Source organism: Terrapene carolina, unplaced genomic scaffold, assembly GCF_002925995.2.
Source record: "Terrapene carolina triunguis isolate 2854851 unplaced genomic scaffold, T_m_triunguis-2.0 Scaffold96, whole genome shotgun sequence".
NCBI classification, from domain to species: Eukaryota; Metazoa; Chordata; order Testudines; family Emydidae; genus Terrapene; species Terrapene triunguis.
The window spans coordinates 39,326,747-39,352,084 of NW_020664447.1; the positions used below are offsets into that span (position 1 = coordinate 39,326,747).

The 25,338-nt window shown below is 49.9% G+C and overlaps 1 protein-coding gene across 1 annotated transcript in view; it reads left to right on the forward strand.

Moving 5' to 3' along the window:
• The first annotated feature begins 1,610 nt into the window (after positions 1–1,610).
• Positions 1,611–25,338, forward strand: part of TTBK2 (tau tubulin kinase 2) — a 212,099-nt gene continuing 188,371 nt past the window's right edge. Inside the window, exon 1 of the mRNA XM_026651392.1 lies at positions 1,611–1,699. Coding sequence (XP_026507177.1) covers positions 1,631–1,699 — 69 coding nt within the window. The 5' untranslated portion in view covers positions 1,611–1,630. The remainder of the gene's footprint in view (positions 1,700–25,338) is intronic.

Below are 25,338 nucleotides of genomic sequence, written 5' to 3' on the forward strand. Positions count from 1 at the left end.
TCAGAGAAGTATCCACGATGACTCCAAGATCTCTTTCCTGTATCTAAATTAGCCCCCCCATCATATTGTATGTATAATTGGGGTTATTTTTTCCAATGTGCATTACTTTACATTTATCCACATTAAATTTCATTTGCCATTTTGTTGCACAATCACTTAGTTTTGTGAGATCTTTTTGAAGTTCTTCAATCCTAACAATCCTAAAAATATATAGGAGTGGTAAGTTTAGACTAGGAAATAGGTTGTGCTTAAAAATTGTAAACATAATTTTGCACCTCAGGTAGACAGAGGACTTGTCTACAAAGGAAAGTAATACTGGTATAAGCGAAGGTGTGAATTTAAACCACAGAACTATATTGGTGTAACTCCCCATGTTGACACAGTTATTCTGATATAAGAGGGCCTTTTTTGTTTTAGCTAATGGATGATCTTTGGAAGGGTTTAAACTAAACAAAAAAAAAACTGTGATTCTTATTCTGGAATAAGTGTGTCCACTGGGGGAGTTAAACTGGTATAACTATACTATAACTATGTAGACAAGCCCATAATTTATCAACTTTAAAAACATATTAGCTCAGGAGTTCTCAAATTGGGGGTTGGGACCCCTCAGGGGGTCACGAGGTTATTACGTGGGGGGTTGCGAGCTGTCAGCCTCCAGCCTAAACCCCGCTTCACCTCCAGCATTTATAATAGTGTTAAATATTTAAAAAAAAAAAGTTTTTTTAATTTATAAGAGGAGTTGAGTTGTACTCAGAGGCGTGTGAAAGGGGGCACCAGTACAAAAGTTTGAGAACCACTGTATTAGCTCATCATGGTTAATCATATCGGGAGCCATTGATTTAATTGGGAATTGGACTGGGCTTCAAGATACCACATTTATATCACTGTATAAAAATCTAAGATAAGATCACCAAAAGTCAGTAAATTCATAAATTAAACTGGCTGCCTTGTTCATGCTTAGAATTTTTTTCATACTTGTATTTTTCTGGCTAAATGTGCAGTTTAATTTGTACTGTTTAATTATATATACACACACACACACACACACCCATCAGAGGCGTAATATACATGATGTCCAACAATGTAGATACTGTAACTTCTTAATTTTAATTTTAACTTCTTTAATTTCCCCAATTTTTTGTGTGTGACTTTTAATTGTGCAACTTTAAAGTTGCATTTAAATGCAATTTTTTTGCATTTAATGGTGACTTATAGCCATTTCAAACTCCCAGTGTATTCTGATTGCTACAGAATATAACTTTTGTTTTTGGCTCTTTGCACCTTTAAAATTGTTTCTGTCCATTAAATATCTTTTTAGAGCTAGACTTGGGTTAGTTTCAGGTAGAGTTGGCTGAAACCCATTTAAAAAAAAGGGGGGATTTTTTTAGTCAAACTTCTGTTAATTGGAAGTTTTCTAAATTTAGTTTTTCTACAGCAGAATGGCCTAGCTCAAGTCTGTTAGATTAGGAATACAACTGATGCTTATGGGGCCCTTGCATTAATTAATGACATCTGATGTGCTGCTATTTGTTTCTCTAGCCTCGGGTTAAATGGAATCCACCTCTGGGAGCTGGATGATCTGTACTGACAGAGACTCATCGTAGCAGCTCCACCACATCTGGAGATTGCAATGAGTGGGGGAGGGGAGCAGCCAGACATCCTCAGTGTGGGAATCTTGGTCAAAGAAAGATGGAAAGTGGTAAGTATGTCTTGCTTTCATTTCTTCAATTAAAAAGTTTTTTTTGCTTAGTACCAAAATGTATATTTATCTGCCCGTACCAAATTCCTCTTAAGTCTGATTCCCTTCCCTTTTATTGGACTTCTTCACTAATGCTTACACTGCACTATCACAAAGCCCCAGTCTCTAATGGAAAATGCATTGAATTACCTGATCTCATTTTAAAATGAAGTTGTTTTGCATGGATTTAAGAGTTTTTTGCTGGTTGATTAGGATCTGAAAAAACTTGTTTAAACCCAACTGCAAAAACCATTTCTCACCAAAGGTCCAGATTCTGAGCTCAGTTAAAAAGGTTTAAATCCTGAGTGAACTCCGGTTACCTCCATTGTTTTAGCGCAGTTTTAAAACGGTCACTGAGCACAGAATGTGATGATAATTCATAGTTAGTTTCAGTCCATCATGGAAAAATATTTCCAACAATCTGTGTCTAGTCCACACTGACTAGGAAAAGTACCTTAAATCTCAGTAAGGCTGATTCTGGTTTTATAACCAAGTTCCGTCTAACATGGATTGTTTACCCAGTATAAATGGGGCCTAAGACAAATACATTTAACGTTGTAAAGAAGCATTATTAAGAAAGAGAGCAATTTAATGTAGGTAGAAACTCTAGCAGTAGTTTTAAAATCAGATCATATGCTATAAAAGAGTGTGTCCTGCCTCAGTTTCCCCCTTGGTGAAGCAACAATGAGGTCACTTCAACTGTCTGGTCAAAGAGAAGCCAAACGCTGGACTTTACAGCAATATATCTTCCTTTAATAAAGCCTTCTGAAAGGAGCACTTGTATGGTGGTTTTATAGGCTCTTATTTCAAAGCTCAGACAAAACTTAATAGTCCCAAAACAAAAGTATCTAGACTCTAGCAGCAGCTCCTTCTGCTGTAAGGCATCCGGCTTCTCCACTTCCTAGAGCAGTGGTTTTCAAACTTTTTTTTTCTGGGGACCCTGTTGAAGAAAATTGTTGATGCCTCTCACCCAACGGAGCTGGGGATGAGGGACTTGGGGTGTGGGAGAGGCTCAGGGCTGGGGCAGAGGGATGGGGTGCAGGGATGAGGGCTGCAGGGTGGGGCCGGGAATGAGGGGTTCAGGGTATGGGCTGGAGCTCTGGGCAGGAGTGTGGGAGGGGGTCAGGGCTCTGGGCTGGGGGTGCAGACTCTGAGGTGGGGCCGTGGATGAGGGGTTTCGGGTGGAGGAAGGGGTTCTGGGTTTGGGGGGGGGCTCAGGGCTGGGGCACAGGGTTGGGGCACAGACTTACCTCCAGTGGCTCCCGGTCAGCGGTGCAGCTGGGGTGCAGAGGCAGGCTTCCCGCCTTTCCTGGCACCACAGGCTGCAGTGTGCCCCAGAACCGGCCAGCAGCAGGTCTGGCTCCTAGGTGGAGGCGTGCAAGTGGGTTTGCACGACTCTCACCCACAGGCACTGCCCCTCCCCATTTCCCATTAGCTGGTTCCTGGCCAATGGGAGTGCAGAGCCGGTGTTTGAGCAGCGCGCGGAGCCCTGTGGCCCCCTGTCTAGAAGCCAGACCCACTGTTGGCTACTTCCAGGGCTCAGAGTGGTGTCGAAACAGGTAGGCACTAGCCTGCCTTAGCTGGGCAGCACCGCTGACGGACTTTTAACATCCCCATTGGCAGTGCTGACCAGAGCGACCCAGTGCCTGACATGCTGCGACCCAGTACTGGGTCGTGACCTGAAGTTTGAAAAACACTGTCCTAGAGAGTTTTTGCAGTATTTCCCCTGCTTGTTTAGGGTCTCTCACAGGCCACCCTGCCTAGAGAGTTTTGTAATCTGCTCACTCTCCCTGCTTTAGGAGCACAGTTTCTGCCTGGCTTAATCTCCCTAAGGGTATGTTTACACTACGAAATTAGGTCAAATTTATAGAAGCCGGTTTTATAGAAATCGGTTGTATACAGCCGATTGTGCGTGTCCCCACATAAAATGCTCTAACTGCTCTAGTCGGCGGACCGCGTCCACAGTACCGAGGCTAGCGTCGACTTCCGGAGCATTGCACTATGGGTAGCTATCCCACAGTTCCCGCAGTCTCCGCCGCCCATTGGAATTCTGGGTTGAGATCCCAATGCCCGAATGATGCAAAACAGTGTCGCAGGGGGTTCTGGGTACATGTCGTCAGGCCCCTCTCCCTCCGTCAGAGCAACGGCAGACAATAGATTCGCGTCTTTTTACCTGGGTTACCCGTGCAGACAACATACCACGGCAAGCATGGAGCCCGCTCAGCTCACCGTCACCATATGTCATCTGGGTGCCGGCAGACGTGGGACTGCATTGCTACGCAGCAGCAGCAGCAAACTGCCTTTTGGCAGTAGACGGTGCAGCATGACTGGTAGCCTTCATCGGCGATCTGGGTGCTGGCAGCCGTGGGGCTGGCAGCCGTAGGGCTGCATTGCACCAGCCCTTGCCTTTTGCCTTTTGGCAGTAGATGGTGTATTACGATTGGTAACCGTCGTCATCGTACTGCAGTGGCTGTCAATCATGGGCACCTGGGCAGACATGCTCAGTCCTATCGAACTGTCTTGACAATGATGGCTATCAGTCGTCGTATGCTATTTTCTGCCAAGCGCCCAGTATTTTCTGCCAAGCACCCAGAAGATGCCGAGGGCTATCAGTCATGCTGCACCGTCGTCTTAAGATGTAAAAAATAGATTTGTTCTGTATTCATTAGCTTCCCCCTCCCGCTGTGAAATCAACGGCCTGCTAAACCCAGGGTTTTGAGTTCAATCTTTGGGGGGGGGCCATTCTGTGTGACAGTTGTTTGTGTTTCTCCCTGATGCACAGCCACCTTTGTTGATTTTAATTCCCTGTACCTGTACGCCATGTCGTCACTCGCCCCTCCCTCCCTGCCTCCTTCCCCTGGTCCGTCAGATACTAGTTTCGCGCCTTTTTTCAGACCAGGCGCCATAGCTAGCACTGGGATCATGGAGCCCACTCAGATCACCGCGGCAATTATGAGCACTATGAACACCACGCGCATTGTCCTGGAGTATATGCAGAGCCAGGACATGCCAAAGCAAAATCAGGACCAGCCGAGGAGGCGATTGCAGCGCGGCGACGAGAGTGATGAGGAAATTGACATGGACATAGACCTCTCACAAGGCACAGGCCCCAGCAATGTGGAAATCATGGTGTTCCTGGGGCAGGTTCATGCCGTGGAACGCCGATTCTGGGCCCGGGAAACAAGCACAGACTGGTGGGACCGCATCGTGCTGCAGGTGTGGGACGATTCCCAGTGGCTGCGAAACTTTCGCATGCGTAAGGGCACTTTCATGGAACTTTGTGACTTGCTTTCCCCTGCCCTGAAGCGCCAGAATACCAGGATGAGAGCAGCCCTCACAGTTGAGAAGCGAGTGGCGATAGCCCTATGGAAGCTTGCAACACCAGACAGCTACCGGTCAGTCGGGAATCAATTTGGAGTGGGCAAATCTACTGTGGGGGCTGCTGTGATCCAAGTTGCCAGGGCAATGAAAGACCTGGTGATATCAAGGGTAGTGACTCTGGGAAACGTGCAGGCCATAGTGGATGGCTTTGCTGCAATGGGATTCCCAAACTGTGGTGGGGCGATAGACGGAACCCATATCCCTATCTTGGCACCGGAGCACCAAGCCACCGAGTACATAAACCGCAAGGGGTACTTTTCAATGCTGCTGCAAGCCCTGGTGGATCACAAGGGACGTTTCACCAACATCAACGTGGGATGGCCGGGAAAGGTACATGATGCTCGCGTCTTCAGGCACTCTGGTCTGTTTCGAAAGCTGGAGGAAGGGACTTTCTTCCCGGACCAGAAAATAACCGTTGGGGATGTTGAAATGCCTATCGTGATCCTTGGGGACCCAGCCTACCCCTTAATGCCATGGCTCATGAAGCCGTACACAGGCAGCCTGGACAGGAGTCAGGACCTGTTCAACTACAGGCTGAGCAAGTGCCGAATGGTGGTGGAATGTGCATTTGGACGTTTAAAAGCGCGCTGGCGCAGCTTACTGACTCGCTCAGACCTTAGCAAAAAGAATATCCCCATTGTTATTGCTGCTTGCTGTGCGCTCCACAGTATCTGTGAGAGTAAGGGGGAGACATTTATGGCGGGGTGGGAGGTTGAGGCAAATCGCCTGGCCTCTGATTACGCGCAGCCAGACACCAAGGCGGTTAGAGGAGCACAGCAGGGCGCGGTGCGCATCAGAGAAGCTTTGAAAACGAGTTTTGTGACTGGCCAGGCTACGGTGTGAAACTTCTGTTTGTTTCTCCTTGATGAACCCTCCGCCCCCCCCACCCGGTTCACTCTACTTCCCTGTAAGCCAACCACCCCACCCTCCCCTCCCCCCTTCGAGCACCGCTTGCAGAGGCAATAAAGTCATTGTTACTTCACATTCATGCATTCTTTATTAATTCATCACACAACTAGGGGGATAATTGCCAAGGTAGCCCGGGATGGGTGGGGGAGGAGGGAAGGAAAAGGACACACTGCAGTTTAAAACTTTAACTCTTATTGAAGGCCAGCCTTCTGATGCTAGGGCAATCATCTGGGGTGGAGTGACTGGGTGGCTGGAGGCCCCCCCACCGTGTTCTTGGGCGTCTGGGTGAGGAGGCTATGGAACTTGGGGAGGAGGGCTGTTGGTTACACAGGGGCTGTAGCGGCGGTCTCTGCTCCTGCTGCCTTTCCTGCAGCTCAACCATACGCTGGAGCATATCAGTTTGATGCTCCAGCAGCCGGAACATCGACTCTTGCCTTCTGTCTGCAAGCTGACGCCACCTATCATCTTCAGCCCACCACTTGCTCTGTTCATCCCGTGATTCAGCACGCCACCTCTCCTCTCATTCATATTGTGCTTTTCTGTAATCAGTCATTGACTGCCTCCACGGATTCTGCTGTGCTCTGTCAGCGTGGGAGGACATCTGGAGCTCTGTGAACATGTCATCCCGCGTCCTCCTTTTTCTTTTTCTAATCTTCACTAGCCTCTGTGAAGGAGAAACATTTGCAGCTAGTGGAGGAGAAGGGAGAGGTGGTTAAAAAAGACACATTTTAGAGAACAATGGGTACACTCTTTCACGTTAAATTTTGCTGTTCACATTACACAGCACATGTGCTTTCGTTACAAGGTCGCATTTTTCCTCTTATATTGAGGGCCTGCCGGTTTGGTGTGAGAGATCACTCACGCAGTGCCAGGCCACAGATTTCGGCTTGCAGGCAGCCATGGTAAGCCACAGTCTTTTGGCTTTTTTAACCTTCTTAACATGTGGGAATGGTTTCAAACAGTAGCGCCCTCATTTCCCATACCAAGCACCCGTTGGCTTGGCCATTTGAAATGGGTTTGCAATGTAAAAGGAGGGGCTGCGGTTTCAGGGTTAACATGCAGCACAAACCCAACTAACTCCCCTCCCCCCCACACCCAATTCTCTGGGATGATCACTTCACCCCTCCCCCCCACCGCGTGGCTAACAGCGGGGAATATTTCTGTTCAGCAGAGCAGGAAGGGGCACCTCTGAATATCACCTTAATAAAATCGCCCCATTTCAACCAGGTGACCGTGAATGATATCACTCTCCTGAGGATAACAAAGAGCGATAAGGAATGGATGTTGTCTGCATGCCAGCAAACACCGGGACCATACGCTGCCATGCTTTGTTATGCAATGATTCCAGACTACGTGCTACTGGCCTGGCATGGTAAAGTGTCCTACCATGGCGGACGGGATAAGGCAGCCCTCCCCAGAAACCTTTTGCAAAGGCTTTGGGAGTACATGAAGGAGAGCTTTCTGGAGATGTTCCTGGAGGATTTCTGCTCCATCCCCATACACGTTAACAGACTTTTCCAGTAGCTGTACTGGCCGCGATTGCCAGGGCAAATTAATCATTAATCATTAAACACGCTTGCTTTTCAACCATGTGTAATATTTACAAAGGTACACTCACCAGAGGTCCCCTGTGTGCCCTCAGGGTCTGGGAGCACGCCTTGGGTGAGTTCGGGGGTTACTGGTTCCAGGTCCAGGGTGATAAACATATCCTGGCTGTTGGGGAAACCGGTTTGTCCGCTTTCTTGCTGCTGTGAGCTATCTACATTATCTCCATCCTCATCTTCCTCGTATCCCGAACCCGCTTCCCTGTGTTTCTCCAGTGAGGGAGTCATAGCACACGGTTGGGGTAGTGGTGGCTGCACCCCCTAGAATGGCATGCAGCTCCGCGTAGAAGCGGCATGTTTGCGGCTCTGCCCCGGACCTTCCGTTTGCTTCTCTGGATTTGTGGTAGGCTTGCCTTAGCTCCTTAATTTTCACGCGGCACTGCTGTGCGTCCCTGTTATGGCCTCTGTCCTTCATGGCCTTGGAGACCTTTTCTAATATTTTGCCATTTCGTTTACTGCTACAGAGTTCAGTTAGCACTGATTCATCTCCCCATATGGCGAGCAGATCCCATACCTCCCGTTTGGTCCATGATGGAGCTCTTTTGCGATCCTGGGACTCCATCACAGTTACCTGTGCTGATGAGCTCTGCGTGGTCACCTGTGCTCTCCACGCTGAGCAAACAGGAAATGAAATTCAAACGTTCGCGGGGCTTTTCCTGTCTACCTGGTCAGTGCATCTGAGTTGAGAGTGCTGTCCAGAGCGGTCACAATGAAGCACTGTGGGCTAGCGCCCGGAGGCCAATAACGTCGAATTCCGTCCACACTACCCCAATTCCGACCCGCTAAGGCCGATTTTATCGCTAATCCCCTCGTCGGAGGTGGAGTAAAGAAACCGGTTTAAAGGGCCCTTTAAGTCGAAAGGGCTTCGTCGTGTGAATGTGTCCAGGCTTAATTCGATTTAACGCTGCTAAAGTCGACCTAAACTCGTAGTGTAGACCAGACCTAAGAGCTCCTCTCCTCCCGAGCTTCCTTTCTTCTGAGGAGCCTTGTCTCCAGCTGAGCGTTCCCAAGCCTTTTATTAGGCCCAGGAGCTCCTTACTTAACTGCCTTCAAGCTACTTAGTTAATGATCCCCAGGTGAAGCTGGGTTGGATCCTTCCCTTCAGCCTGCCACAGGTAGACTGGGCACCTGACCCACCCCTTAAAGGCCAGTCCTGTGACACAGATATAATTATGACATCAGGACTGCCTAAAGCCCTAAAGTTTCTTGTGGGCAACTCCTCTCTGTAGCTGCTAATGTTCATGTTTTGGGGTAGGAAATTCAGCTAATTAACTCTTTGCACTCAGGATTTCCCTGCAAAATGTGCCAGTGAAAAAGGCAGTAATTAAGAAGTAATTAAGAATTTCAGATTTACCAGACTGCCTGTGATGTAGAATTCTTCACTTGGCTACTAGGAACTGACATTTTTTTGCTGTGCAAATGCAGTTTTTAATTTTTAAAAATTGTACTTCTAGGAGGTGGAGGGAAGCCTGGTTTTTACATTTATGGTGGCAATATAAATGCTGTTCCTGATTTTTTTTGTTGGGTGGGTGGGGGGGAGTATCCCCATTCAATGCTTTTCTTTCCCTTGGGAAAATCCCAGAATTTGCTGCGTTAAATAATTCATTGTGTATCTCTAAACATGTAGAAAATGATACATCTGGGAGTTAGGTAAAGATTTGCAGTAGAAGTACATTTTATCAATTTTTGATGACTGTATTTTGCTCTTTTTAATCACATAGAGTAGTCACAAACTTATGTGTAATTCAGAGGCAAAAACCTATGTTAATTCAGAGTTCAGGTTGCTTGTTAGTGTGTTGTCCACTTGCAAAAAGTTGAGTTGAGCAAAACCCGAATTTCTAAAAGCCAGGGCATGGCCAACCTTACCTCTGCATTTCCTGGTTTTCAGAAATTTTAATTCTGCTCAACTCAGCTTTCTGCGAGGGAATGACACCACCAAACAAATTTAACTCTGCATTAGTGAGTTCTTTTCTGGTTCAAAAATACAGGAAATTAATGGCAAAGATATATTGTTGGTAGGAGTTAGTAATCTTATACGCATCATGTCCTGCAATTTGCATACTGAGCCAACCAGCCCCCTCTTCCTGCCCCCTCTCCCATCCCCCCCATCAGCTGGGCCCCACCAGCCCTGTTTTGGCACATCTTTCCAGCCATGCCCCTGCCCATTCTCTTAATTCCCCACTCCAACCTGGCCCCCTTCCCACTACTGTACCTACCCACCCCCTGCCTTAAGCAGGAAATGCATCTTCCTGAAGTCTTTACTCTCTGATATACAAATTGTTTCTGTTGCAGTTATTCCCCCATCCCACTCACAATAACCCAGCTCACATGGAGAGCCTGGAGTTAAAGACAACATATTACAGTGGAATGGTATTCCTGGTTGTGTTTCAGAATGGTTGGAGGGTGGAGTTTGTGTCAGGGCCGGCAAGAGAAATCACAGATAGGGTTTCTGTTCCAAAATACTGACAGTTTTAATGTTTGACAGAAAGTTCCTCTGACACCTATCCAATAGATAGACTACATATCTGAAAAACAGCGAGGTGTCAGAGCTTGTAATTTTTCTGTGACACACTACACATTTTTTGGTCAACCGTGAACACTCCCATTTCCCGATTAATGTTCTTCCAATACTTATTAATGATTTTCATATTGACACTGTACCAGTTATGCAGACACTTAGCCATATCACAGAAAACAATAGCATTTCATAAATACAAATTTGTGATGTGGTCCCAGTCTGCTCTCATACACTGTGTGAGGTGTACACCCAGATCATTTCTGCCTAAGGGAATCACAGCAATGTCTGGTAGATCACAATGTCTTAAGTTACTGGTTACGTGCTGCAGACTGGGCAAAACATGATGCCAACGCCCGCCACCTCTTTCCACCCAAATCAGTCTGTAGTCAGCAGTCTCCATGTCTTAGTGTACTCCTTGCTGTCCTGCAAACTTCTGCAATCTCGTGATCCAAGAATCACCCAGAATCCATGTGTTGGCAACCTTGACAGCACACACCTTCTTTTCCCTCAGAGAACAAGGGACCTGCACTGTCAGTTCTAAACCTACGTGTTATATGTCTTTGGAAACATCACGTTAATCTGCCCTTTGATCAGGAAGTGGCCACTTGCTGCTCCCCCCCCCCGGGGCAAATAAAATAATATTCTCAAACAACCAATTCAAATCTTGCCTACCAACTGCCCTAATTTCCTGTCCCCTCTGTAGCTGCAACACCTCTTCTTGTCCCTCACTCTCCCCAAGTCCTCTATTTTCGGCTCTTGCCCTTCCAATAGAACAAAAATGTTGGTTAATTCACCTGCTGACTATTATGCTGTGTTCACAGTAAATCTCCCCATAAAATGAAAACAAGTTGTATTTTATCAGTGACAACTTGTAGCAAGGAACATGAGTTAAATCTTTATTGCATAGGTGTACAAAGGCTTGAACTAGAAAGGTCAGTGGCAGGGATCACTGGCACAATGGCATTGGTACGTTCTCTTGAACTACCCAGGCAAGCGTGAAAGGGCAGAATCCTTCAAGAGTGCACATCTATACGAGTAAAGAAGTGAACGTGTTCTTAAATACCTTTCTCAGTTTGTGTCCCCAAAGATTTAGTGGATACCATGTACTACATTGGGTAAAACTGAACAGATTGAGACCATTTTGACCTTCATCACATCAGTAGTTAGATCTCTACAAAAAAACCTTCACCTAGAAACTTTTTGGAAAATGTTTTTTTTTTTTTTTTTAAAGCTTATATCTCCTTAACCCCTGGCTCAAGTGCCCCACCTTTGGGTTACTAATCCTACCCTGTACCCTCCAGAGGCACACCAAATTTCAAAGGAATCTGACTAAGCATGTTGATTTTGGAGGACTTAGAAAGGTTGACCTTTAAACAGAAGATGTGATACAACCTTAACTAGAATGGTGCTGCTGCGCCATCATAATTATATGGAATTTCAGAAGGTCACCAGATTTTAAAAAACTTGTTTAAATTCCATTTGCTTTGTTTTTAATCAATGAAGGCAGGGGAGAACATTTCTAAGTGTGGCTATATTTTGAAAAGTGGCTATAAAATGATGTTTTCAGTGTTTTCAATCACATCATATCTAATTGCTTGCTTTGAAAACACAATATGAGATGTGAAGGTCAAGCTGGTTCTTCTTCGAGTGCTGTCCCGATGGGTGCTCCACTCCAGGTGATGGTGCGTCCTGGCGCCGTTGATCAGAGATCTTTGGTAGCAGTGTCTGGTCTGGATGCACGCGCTCAGCTGCTGTCTCGTGGTGGTGTTAGGGTCTGCCTGAGCACGCACGTCCTGCACCCCCCTCAGTTCCTTCGCAACCATCCTTGGCTGAAGACGGGACTTGGGGCAGTGCTCATCTCTTCCCTGGTTACTGTAGGAAATAAGTAGAGAAAAATAGAAATAGTTAGCTAGTCATTTCCCAATTCTCCCTTTCCTTTAGCATAGTTTGTTAGTTTAAAAAAAAAAAAAATTCCCCCTTCAAGTTAGTCTCTCGTTGAGACTTCCCTGGCCGCTCATACTTTCATTATGCCGGAGTCTCCAGGCTTTAAGAAATATGGCTCCTGCAAGGAGTCTATGCCGCAATCTGACAAGCACTCACTCTGCATCAAATGCCTCGTTGAGACACACGTCCCTGCGAAGTGTCTCCACTGTACCAACTTAAAAATTAGAGCTTGCCATGACAGACTTGCGGCTAAAAATGCTTCTCATGGAGAAAGCTCTCCAGCCGCCTATGGATTTTCTGTTCCCTGAGTGACCAGACCTATTGGGATCCAGGAAGTGGGCGGGTGAAGCCCGCCCACTGCTAAAGGATCCCCCCCAGCTTAAGGGGGGGTCCACAGGACCTGGAGACCAAAAAATTATGGGGGACAACTAATAAAAGAACAGGGACAGGAGTGAAGTCAAAGGGTCAAACGAAGCGAACCAGACGGGGACACCGAGCAGAGAACCCCGGACAGCACCCACTGCTCCTCGAAGGCGTCAAGAGAGCCAGTGGACGTCGCCCAGAGGAACTCTGCCCGGATACGTGAAAGAACGGAGGACCTGAAATACGCCCCACAGTCACAGGAAACTCCATCGGCCAACCTCCTCACTCTGGTTTTATAGATGGCCAGTTTTGCTAAGGCCAGAAGGAGGTTGACCAGGAGGTCCCGCGACTTTGTGGGGCGACGGATAGGGAGTGCATAAATATCCAGCCGCCTATGGAGAAAGGCAGTAAACCCTCTCCCTCACGCTCCCCTGCCAAGTCAGAACTGACCGGGAGTGTGGCTTCACCCTCTCACGTGAAGAGGCAGGAAGCCCTAATGTCTCCTCTCAGAGACACTCAAAAGGGTAAAGGATCTCCTGCAAGGTCTTTACCCTTGGTGCTGACAGCGCCGAGAGCAGGCAACTCTGACCGCCCCAGCTCCTCAGCAGCAACTCACACGGGTCGCAAAAGCAGGGACCCGACTTCCTGAGGAAAGTGGGAAGCTTTCCTCAGCACCGGTCCTGTCGGCACCGATGATGGACCCGGTGCCGGCAGCGCATTCCACCCCGGTGCCAACAAAAACGTTGGCACTGAGCCTGCCCGCCACCCCCGCCGGAGCAGATTCAGACCCCCTGCGGGGCTGTTACAAACGTCTTGTGGCTCCTACTAAAGCCAAGCAAAAATCACTCTGGGCTGCCGCTCACACTTCATGCTCCGCAGCGCACCAGCCTAGGGAGCAGCAACAATTCCTGCACCAGCAGGATATATTTGTGGTCCCTGAGCCTGACTCTCTGCTCCTAGACATGGAGCACTCACTGTTTGAACAGCAGCTCTTGCCACTTGACCTGGCTACTTTCACTGACAGCGAGAATGACATACAGCAGCAGGCAGAGTTCTTCCCACCTGAGTCTCCCCCTCCACCGGAGCCATACATATCCTAGGACACGGCACATCATAAGAACCAGCCTCAGTTTCTCTACTGTGTCCCCCAGTGGCTGGGACCCAACTTTTCCTACCCAGTGCCCTGGCCTCAGTGGTACCCGTGGTCAGCTCCTGCCACTGCTCCTCTTTGTGCCCCTTCTACCAGACTGCAAGCTCGTCCGACGCCTATATCCCCAGCTTCATCAACATCTAGAGCTCCTGAACCCCCTCTTGAAGAGAACTATGAACTCTTCCCGGATTTACCGGCTCCTGCCTCGCCATCAGCTGCAGAGGACACCCTCATGCCTCCACCTACACAAAATGTGGACGACTTTAAGCAATTCCAGGAACTTTTCAAGAGAGTGGCACTCAGCCAGGACATCCCTTTGGAGGAAGTCCAGGAGACACAACATAGACTCCTCAAAATCCTCCAACCCTCTGCACCCTCAAAGATTGCACTACCCATAAATGAAGCTCTCCTAGAACCAGCTGATAATCTTCGGCAGACCCGTGCATCCATCCCACCAACATGCAAGAAAGCTGAACGTAAATACTATGTGCCCGCGAAGGACGTTGATTTCTTATTTTCCCACCCACAACCCAATTCTCTTGTGGTGGATGCAGCGACACACACAACAAAGTAGCCACACTACCGGCCCACTCCGCAAGACAAGGACCTCAAGTGCCTTGACCTCCTGGGCCGCAAGGTTTATACCTCTTCCACTCTGCAATTTAGGATTGCAAATTATTCTGCCCTCCTCGCAAGCTATGACTATGACAACTACAACAAGCTCTTTGTATTTGCCTCCCATATCCCGGAGGACAGGAAAGCGGACTTTAAGTCAGTCCTCATCGAAGGTCAATTGGTGTCTAGGATAGCCCTACAAGCATCCATGGACATGGCAGATACTGCAGTGGTGATGCGCCGGTCTTCCTGGCTGTCTGCATCCAGTATCCCCAAAGATTTGCAGACCAAAGTAGAGGATCTTCCTTTTGACAAAGATAAACTCTTTTCCAGAAAAAAACCCGATGAAGTCTTTCACACTATGAAAGACTCCAGGGCCACTTTGTGCACATTGGGCATATTACCCATCCATCCCTAGGAGTCAGCGGTATCAACCTTATCAAAGGCCCCGTGAACAACAATATCACCGACTCCAATCCAGACCGACTCCAGTCCAGACTGGAAGTAACCGCAACAGGTCTCCTAGGCGCAGGCAAAAGCAGGCGCAACCAACTACTTCCCACTCATCGGGAAACAAACAACAATTATGAAGTGCTGGTTGGGGGTCTGCGCGACCACCCCTTGACTCCGCCGCCTATTTGCCCATTTGGCCACCGCCTCCAGGCTTTCCACCATGTCTGGCAACAGATCACTCAGGACCGCTGGGTCCTGGAAATAGTTCAATCAGGTTACTTCATCCCTTTCCTATCTTCCCCGCCCACCCTTCCCTGTCCCCCTTCAGGGACCCCTTTCACCAGCATCTCCTTCATGCAGAGGTGGCTCATCTTCTCCACCTAGGTGCAGTGGAACATGTACTGATGCAACATCGGGGAAAAGGGTTCTACTCCCACTACTTTCTGACCCAAAAGAAAGGCGGGGTGGGGAAACCTATTTTAGATCTATGCCAACTGAACAAGCTTGTACATGTACAAACATTCAAGATGGTTACATTGGGCACAATAATACCTGCGATGGAACAAGGGGACTGATTCACAGCCCTCGACCTACAAGACGCCCATTTCCATATATCCATTCATCCAGCGCACAGATGCTTCCTGCGATTCACACACGGACACGACCATTTTCAATACAGAGTACTTCCATTCGGTCTTTCCAAGACCCTAGCTGTAGTTGTAGCCCACCTCCACAAACACGGGATTATACTTTCCCCTACTTAGACGACTGCCTTATCAAAGCCAGCTCCTATGACAAGACATTAAAAGCGATGAACTTTACCATCTCCCTCTTCCGCAGTCTAGGCTTGCAAATAAATTTCCAAAAATCCACCCTGATACCTACACAGCAGATAGAGTTCATTGGAGCTCACCTGGACTCAATTCAAACCAGAGCCTTGCTTCCACACAACAGATTCTTCTTCGAGTGATTGTTCACGTCCATTCCAATTAGGTGTGTGCGCGCCATGTGCACAGACGTCGGAAACTTTTTCCCTTAGCAGCTCCCGTTGGGACGGCAGGGGAGCCCCCTAGAGTGGCGCTCTTATGGCGGTGTATATATTACCCTGCCAGCCAGCCCCCCTTCAGTTCCTTCTTACCGTCCGTTGCAGCATTGGAACGTGTTCGTTCTCTCTCTCTCTCTCTCTCTCTCGCTTGCGAGTGATCCCTTAGTCTTTCAGTCTTCTAGTTAGAGTTGTTCTTAGATAGTTAAATACCATTGTATTCAGGTGTCTGGAAGCTAGTTCCAGCACCAGTCTTGGGCTGTGGGGCATGCCGCAAGCCCAGCATTTCAAAGCTTGCGCTACGTGCCGCAAGTCTATGCCTAACAGCGATCCCCATAACTCCTGTCTCCGGTGTCTGGGAGAGTCTTATCAGGGAGAGTGCTGCAAAATCTGCCAGGCCTTCAGGCCGCGCACTAAGAAAGAAAGAGACTTTCGCCTTAAGAAGTTGCTCATGGAGGCCGCGTTACAACCACCGGCCCCTGACTGACTGGCCCTGGCCCCGGTTTCCTCAGTGCGAAGTGCCCCGGCATCTGTGCGCAACCCGGCACTGCCCAGGCACCGTAAATCACCGCCACCGAGACAGGATGACCAACCTCGGTGCTGGTCGACCTCTCTGGCACCGACTAAGCGTCACAAGAAAGGGGAAAGAGGGCTCTCTCCCCAAAGAGCTACTAATCCGCTTAAAGAAGCTCTCGGCACACAGAGACAGATTGCGGGCCCGAGCCAAGAACTGGCGCCGTCGACTCTGGCCCCACAGGCCCTGTTGAGTCCGGTACCCAGCGGATTCAGTGCCAACGAATGTCTGGAGGAGGTCCTCCAACACCCCTCCACACCCGACACTTTCGAGGCACCGAAAGACCTCATTGAGTTGTTGGTGCCAAACCCCCTTCCATGCAGGGAGAAGCCTCCGACAACACCCAAGAGGGTGCCGTCCAGAGGGAAGCCGGCAATGGTGAGCCACTCGAGGTCACCATCTCGGCACCGCTCCTGTTCAAGCTCGGCGTCCTGCTAATCCCTGGCACCTGCGACTCAGCGCGAGGTTACGGCACCGGAGGCGAACCCGCCTGCGGCAGCTGCACACCAGTCCACAACACCATCGGTCACCCGGCACTGGAGTACGGCACCGACAACCTCACTGGCACCGAGTGAGAGGCACCGGTCCCAGTCCTGAGACTCCCGGTACCATTCGTGGTCCCAGTCAGCCAGGCACTGCTCCCCGGCTCCACAACACCCCAAGGCCAACTCCGGCCGCTCTAGCTATAGCAGACATCGAACCGTAGCCAGCAGAGAATCCCAATCAACATGGCAGCCACAATGCTTCCTCCGGGTCAGTGGCCCTTCTGGACTCCATGGGCCTACCATCAGCAGCAGGGCATCACTTCCAGAGCCTCTATGGAACACCATTCCAGGTTGCCACACAGGGACGCATCAAGGACAAGGGAGGCCACTCTCTCCAGGCTGCCCCCGGACCCCCAAGAGCAACCGATGCTCACAGGCCCAATACCCGAGGTGGTGCCAAGCACTGTGACACCTCGAGAGGTGTCTGCCCCGCCGGGCCCTGAAATGACCCAGGCATATGGGGGGGGGGGGGCACAGGAGGGTCTAGATGAGGGCAACCGGCAGCATCTCACTTCCTCCTCTTCCCCAGATGAGGTGGTGGCGGTCCTGAGACTGATGTGCCCGCCACTGATCGACCACAGGGCTCACCAGGAGCTACTCTGCAGGATCGCCCTCAATATTGGCCTCCAGGCGGAAGAAACGGTTGAGCAGGAGGATCTGATGGTGGACGTCCTGACGCCCGAGGGTCCCTCCAGAGTTGCGCTCCCTCTCATAAAGACCATACAGACGAATTACAACACTATATGGCAGACCCCGGTCTCCATCATGCCGACGGCCAGGGGGGTAGAAAGGAAATACTTTGCCCCTTCCAAGGTCCACAAGTTCCTGTTCTGCCATCCGACTCCCTTTTCCCTAGTTGTTTCAGCAGTCAATGAGAAGGAACGACAGGGCCAACAAGCCTTGGCCCCAAAGGCCAAGGAGGCCAAGCGTTTGGACCTCTTCAGTAGGAAGGTCTACTCCTCCGGGGGCCTCCAGCTACGCATAACCAACCAGCAGGCGATCCTTAATAGACATAACTTCAACTCTTGGATGGCCGTGTCCAAGTTTAAGGATTGCCTGCCCCAGGACTCTCACTCTGAGTTTGCGGCGTTAATCGAGGAAGGAAAGGCGGTGGCTAAGACTTCGCTACAAGCCTCCTTCGATTCAGCTGATTCTGTGGCCAGAACCATTGCCTTGGGGGTAGTCATGCGATGCTCAGCGTGGCTCCAGGCATCGGGCTTCCCTCCAGAGGTCCAGAATACTCTCCAAGACCTTCCCTTTGAGGACTCGGGCCTTTTCTCGGAGCAAACAGACTCCATGCTGCATGGCCTTAAGGATTCTAGGGCCACCCTGAAGTTGCTAGGGATGCATATGCCAGCAACCCAGAGAAAGCCCTTCAGGCCTCAGCCTCTGCAGCAGAGGCAGTATCAACCCCGCCCCAGGCAGGAGCCATATCGCAGGCGGGGCAGAAATAGCAGGTGTAGACTGCAGAACAATGCGCCTAACCAAGGCCAGAATAAACCCCAGCCCGGAAACAAGCAAGGGTTTTGAAGGCGTGCCCGAGGACAGTGTACCAACCCAGTTCCCGGATCTATCCTCACGGTTTTTAAACCAGCTATCCCATTTCTACCGTGCATGGTCCCTTATAACATCGGACCACTGGGTCCTACGCACGGTACAGGTGGGATACGCCCTCCAGTTCTCCTCCTTCCTTCCCTCCCTCCCACCCACCTTCCCCGTCCCTCTTCAGGGACCCCTCTCACAAGCAACTCCTTATGCAGGAGGTTCGTTCGCTCCTCGAGTAGGTGCGGTGGAGGAGGTTCCACAGGAGCTAAGGGGAAAGGGGTTTTACTCCTGTTACTTTCTAATCCCCAAGGCAAAGGGGGGTCTTTGACCCATTTTAGATCTTCGCGGATTCAACAGATTTATGGTCAAACTCTGGTTCCATCGTTGGATCCAGGGGATTGGTACGCTGCCCTCAACATGAGAGACACATACTTCTATATTGCCATTCATCCGGCGCACCGATGCTTCCTCCGGTTTGTCGTAAACCAATGTCACTACCAGTTCACAGTTCTCCCGTTCGGCCTGTCCATAGCCCCTCGAGTGTTCACAAAATGCGTGGTGGTGGTGGCCTTCCTGCGGAAAAGGCAAATTTGAGTGTACCCGTACCTCGACGACTGGCTACTGACAGGTCGTTCCAAGGACGAGGTCCAGTCCCACGTGACGATGGTCATGGACATGTTTCACAGACTGGGGCTCCTTCTCAATGTACCCAAATCGTCAGTCGTACCTACCCAAAGGATAGAGTTTATAGGGGCAGTCCTGGACTCGGTACGGGCGAAAGCGAGCCCTCCAGAGCCCAGGTTCCAAGCCATAGAGCTGATTGTCAAATCAATGCTTCAATATCCCACCACTACAGTCAGGTGTTGCCTGCAGCTAAAAGGGCAAATGGCAGCATGCACGTACATGGTCAAGCATTCCCGACTGAGACTCAGGCCCATGCAAGCGTGGCTTGCACTGTCTTACCATCCGTACCGAGATCCCCTGGACCTTGTAGTGATGATCCCGGGACAGGTTCTAGAATCCCTGCTTTGGTGGCTGGACCGACCAGTGGTCTGTGCAGGGGTCCCCTTCGCCAAGCCCCAACCTCCTCTGACGTTAGTAACAGATGCGACAGATCTGGGCTGGGGCACACACTTAGGGGATCTGAGGACACAAGGCTTGTGGTCGAGGGACGAGATACCACTCCATATCAACCTGAAGGAGCTCAGGGCTGTTCGTCTGGCCTGCCAAACCTTTCATGCCACTTTGCAAGGTCACAGCGTGACAGTCCTGACTGACAACACCACGGCCATGTTCTATATAAACAAGCAAGGCGGAGCCCGCTCCTCACCTCTCTGCCACAAGGCTCTTCTTCTCTGGGACTTCTGTATAGCCCAATCCATTCAGCTCGAAGCATACCTTCCAGGGGTACGGAACGAGCTGGCGGATCGCCTCAGCAGGTCATACCATGTGCATGAGTGGTCAATCAGCTTGGACATCATACAGTCAGTCTTCCAAAAGTGGGGTTATCCCCAAGTAGACCTCTTTGCCAACAAGAGCAACAGACAGTACCCTCAGTTCTGCTCATTCCAAAACCACAGTCCGGGGTCCATTGCTGATGCGTTTCTAATACCATGGGGCAAGGGTCTGAAGTATGCCTTCCCTCCTATCCCGCTCGTCCACCGGGTCCTCCTCAAAATTCGCAGGGACAGGGCAATGGTAATCATGATAGCCCCGTCTTGGTCCTGGCAGCATTGGTACATAACCCTCTTAGAGCTGTCCGTAGACGCCCCGATAGCCCTGCCCCTCCACCTGGGTCTGATCACGCAGGACCAAGGGCGCCTCCTTCACCCGAACCTGGAATCTCTACATCTCATGGCGTGGAAACTCCATGGCTAAATCCCATGGAGAGCCAGTGTTCTCAGTCGGTGAGACAAATTCTCCTCGGCAGTAGGAAACAATCCCCTAGGGCTACCTACCTGGCGAAATGGAAAAGGTTTTCCTGGTGGTGTGAACCCAAGCGCCTTCAACCGCTCCAGGCTCCTATCCCAGTTATTTTAGTCTACCTCCTACACCTTAAGCAACAGGGTCTATCCCTTTCCTCCATCAGAGTATACCTGGCGGCCATTTCAACTTTCCATCCAGGGGAGTCTGGGTGGTCGACGTTTTCAAATCCCATCGTGGGGCGATTTTCTCAAAAGGCTGGATAAGGGTGTTCCTGTATTCTCGCCCACCAGTCCCGACCTGGAACCTGAACTTGGTCCTCTCCAAACTCATGAGTCCACCATTTGAGCCCCTGGCCACTTGTTCCCTCCTCTACCTTTCTTGGAAGGTAACATTCCTGGTAGCCATTACACTGGCAAGGAGGGTGTCCGAGCTGAGAGCCCTCACCTCCGAACCACCTTACACGGTGTTTCATAAGGACAAGGTGCAGCTTAGACCACACCCCAAATTTCTCCCCAAGGTGGTCTCCCAATTCCACATGGGTGAGGACATTTGCTTACCGGTGTTCTTTCCAAAACCCCACACGAGCCCGAGACACCGCAGCGTACACATGCTGGATGTCCAGAGAGCCTTGGCATTCTACATAGAGTGCACAAAACCTTTTAGCAAGTCGACCCAATTGTTCGTCGCCATAGCTGACAGAATGAAGGGCCTTCCTCTCTCTGCGCAACGCATATTGTCCTGGATCACAGACTGCATTCGCATGTGCTATGAGCTGGCCAAGGTTCCAGCCCCAGCGACTATGGCCCATTCAACCAGAGCGCAGGCATCTTCGACAGCCTTTCTAGCTCAGGTCCCTATCCAGGAGATTTGTAAAGCAGCCACGTGGTCTTCAGTGCACACGTTTACAGCCCACTGTGCTGTTAACCAACAGGCCAGAGATGATGCAGTGGTTGGCAGAGCTGTTCTTCAATCAATCGTTCCATGACTCCTACCATCCTCCAGTGGTAAGCTTGGAAGTCATCTAATTGGAATGGACGTGAGCAATCACTCAGAGAAGAAAAGACGGTTACTTATCTCTCGTAACTGTTGTTCTTCGAGATGTGTTGTTCATGTCCATTACAATACCCACCCCCCTTCCCCTCTGTCGAAGTCAATAGCAAGAAGGAACCGAAGAGGGCTCGGGCCGGCAGGGTAATATATACTCTGCCATAAGGGTGCCACTCTATGGGGCTCCCCTGCCGTCCCGACAGGAGCTGCTAAGGGAAAAAGTTTCCGACATCCGTGCATGCAGCACGCACACACCTAATTGGAATGGACATGAACAACACATCTCGAAGAACAACAGTTACGAGAGGTAAGTAACCGTCTTTTCCTCACTATTATGCATCTCATACGCATGATCTCGGTTCGCCCCAGAATACAGGCATGGACCTGCCTACAGCTTCTTGGTCACATGGCAACCACCACCTTCGTGGTCAAATATGCCAGGCTGCACATGAGATGCCTTCAAGGTTGGCTCAACTCCAACTACAAACCCAGCACACACAGTTTCTGTATAACACTGACTCCACCACCAAATGTATAGGCCTCCCTATGTTGGTGGACAAAACAGAGAACCTATGCACGGGTGTTCCCTTCATCCACACTCCCCAGTACTCATGCTCACCACGGACGCTTCCCTGATAGGTTGGGGAGCACACCTAGGCAACCACAAGGTACAGGGCCACTGGTTCCTATCAGACACGCATCTACACATCAATCTTCTAGAGCTCAGAGCCGTCAGGTACGCTTGCCTTCACTTTCTTCCCACCATAAAGAACAAGTCCATCCGAGTTCTGACAGACAATATAGCATGTATGTTTTACATCAACAGGCAGGGAGGAGCACGATCTCACTCCCTAGGCACAGAAGCCATCCGACTATGGAATTGGTGCATACAACATCACATAGAAATCACTGCTTCCTACCTGCCTGGGTGTCACAACACTACCGCTGACACACTCAGCAGACACTTCTCCGAGGAACACGAATGGGAATTACATCCCATGATACTCCGACAGCTCTTCTCCCACTGGGGCACTCCATTGATAGACCTGTTTGCCACTCCTCAAAACTGCAAATGCCATCTATTTTGCTCCAGAGCGGGTCTCGGGAACGCATCTCTAAGGGATGGGCATTCCTCATTCCTTGGAACAATTCCCTCATGTATGCTTTTCCACTGATTCCACTGATACACAGGGTTCTACGCAAGATCACAGAGGACAAGGCCTGGGTCATACTTATTGCCCCAGCTTGGCCCAGACAAACATGGTATCCTTACCTGCTACGCATGTCCATCTGTCCTCCAAGGACTCTCCCCGACAGACCAGATCTCCTCTCCCAGAACTGTGGTCTGCTTCTTCATCCGCAGCTCCGGAAACTCCATCTGACAGTGTGGTTCCTTCATGGTTTCAATCCCATGAATTAGCCTGCTCGGAACAGGTCCAATACTTCCTCCTGCACAGTAGAAGGGACTCCACTTATAAGACTTACCTGCAAAAGTGGAAACGCTTCTCCATCTGGTTCTTCCACAGACGCCTGACACCCCAGACTGCAACCCTCCCTCACATTTTAGACTATGTTTTCAAACTAAAACAGGACGGGCTTTTGCTCAGTTCTATCAGAGTACACCTCGCGGCCCTTGCCACCTTCCATGACACTCTGGACGACTATTCACTTTTTGCCCATCCCACCATGAAACGTTTCCTCATGGGCCTGCAAAATCTCTACCCTGAGATTAATTCACCAGTAGCCTCCTGGAATCTCAACCTAGTTCTCCACAGTCTCATGAAACCTCCTTTTGAGCCCCTGGCTACCTCATCCCTGCTCCACATATCCATGAAAGTGGCTTTCTTGCTTACCATAACGTCAACGAGAAGGGTTGGTGAAATAAGCACCCTGATGGCCTACCCTCCGTACACCATTTTCTCTAAAGACAAAGTTACTATGCGACCTCACCCCAAATTCCTCCCCAAGGTGGTGTCTCCCTTCCACCTTAACCAGCCAATACACTTACCTGTATTCCATCCCAAGCCTCACATGACTCCACAAGAAGTGGTGTTACATACTCTCGACATCCGACAGGCTTCTTGCATTCTATCTTGACAGAACTAAACCATTTTGTAAATTCCCTAGGCTATTTGTTTCTACTACTGAGAGATCAAAGGGTGATGCTATCTCTAAGCAAAGATTCTCCAAGTGGATCTCGGACTGCATCAGATCCTGCTATCAGATCCAGAATGTTCAACCACCAGAGAGTGTTAGAACTCAATCCACTAGACTAGAGCAATGTCAACATCCGTTGCCTTCCTCCACAACGTACCTATTGCAGACACATGCAAGGCAGCCATGTGGACATCTGACCACACATTTGCCAAACATTATGCTATCACATGGGATACCACGGCAGACGCCATAGTCGGCCATATGGTACTGTCTACCGTTATCCCTCATGCACCTCCAAAATCTCACCTACCAGAGTGGGTACTGCATCACATTCACCTGAAGTGGAGCACCTACAGGGACAGCATTCGAAGAAGACAAGAGAGTTACTCACCTTGCAGTAACTGAGGTTCTTTGAGATGTGTGTCCCTGTGAGTGCTCCACTACCCACCCTTCTCCCCTCTACTTTGGAGTACTAATCAGACAACTCTACGGTAGAGAAGGAACTGAGGGGGGTGCGGGAAGCACACGCTCAGGCAGACCCTAACGCCGCCGCGAGACAGCAGCTGAGCGCGTGTGTCCCGACCAGACACTGCTACCAAAGATCTCTGATCGACGGTGCCGGGATGCACCATCACCTGGAGTGGAGCACCTACTGGGACACACATCTCGAAGAACCTCAGTTACTGCATGGTGAGTATCTTTCTCTTCTTCTTTGGGTGATTGCACATGTGCATTCCACTCTTGGTGTGTGTGCAGCCCACGCACAGTCACTGGAAACTTTCCCCTCAGTGTTACCTGTTAGGGAGGCTTGAGCACTCTCTGCTGTTTCACACTGTTGATATTGGTATAAAGGGTCCAGCCAGCCCCAAGACCCCTCAGTTCCTTCTTAACACCCATGACAGTCACTGGAACTGGAACTTTTTTGGCTTTAGCAAGTACTCTTAGTGGACTGTGTTCTCTTGTATTTTTCTGTGAATGGGGTTGTTAAGGTTATTGTTTAGTTAGTTAGGTTTTTACTCCATCTGAGGGTTTTGGTCAATTCCCAGTGCTAAGGGATGCCTTGGTCACCGGGTTTCAAACCCCATGTTTTCTGCAATAAGGCTGTGCCCGTGAGCATCTTGCACTCAAGTTGCTTGAAGTGCCTCGGGGAGGCTCATATTGGGAAGTGCTGCAAATTTGCAGGGACTTTAAGCCTCGCATGAAGAAAGATCATGAAGCCATGCCAAAGTTTCTACTCATGGAGATGGCTTTGAGACTTCCATCTGAGCCAGATCAGTCAGACTTGGCATCAAGTGGTTTGGTGTTGATAAGGAGCGTGCCTCCTACTGTGCCTGAGTCCCAAGACCATTCACCATCCCCAGTACCTAAGAAGAGGCATAAGATACAGACTGTTGAAAGGGGGACATCCCCAGCATCATCGTCTGCTAGGCATGAGGATGCAGTTTCTCCTCTGCTTTGGCACCACAGAAGATGGCACTACTGACTCGGCAGTTTTTGTCAAGTCTGGAGCCAGAAGGAGCTCCTTCCTCATCCACGGCACTGCACCGTACGGACCCTATCTCAGTACCAACCACACTGGAGGTATCTGTGGCTGCCAGAGACTTCCTGATTCTGTTGTTGCTGGTTTTGCTGGTGGTACAAGGGTTGATGCTGTTGGTGCCAGTGAAGACAGGAGAACAACCAGGTTTGCTACAGTGCTCAGTACCGTGCCACTTTCATGTACCTTTGATAGCTTGCCCTTCAGTACTGTCAAAGGGAAAACCTGAGGTGCTCACCTCTCTGTGGGCTGGCACCAATTGCCGGCACTGTCTGGAATGGCTCCTCCGT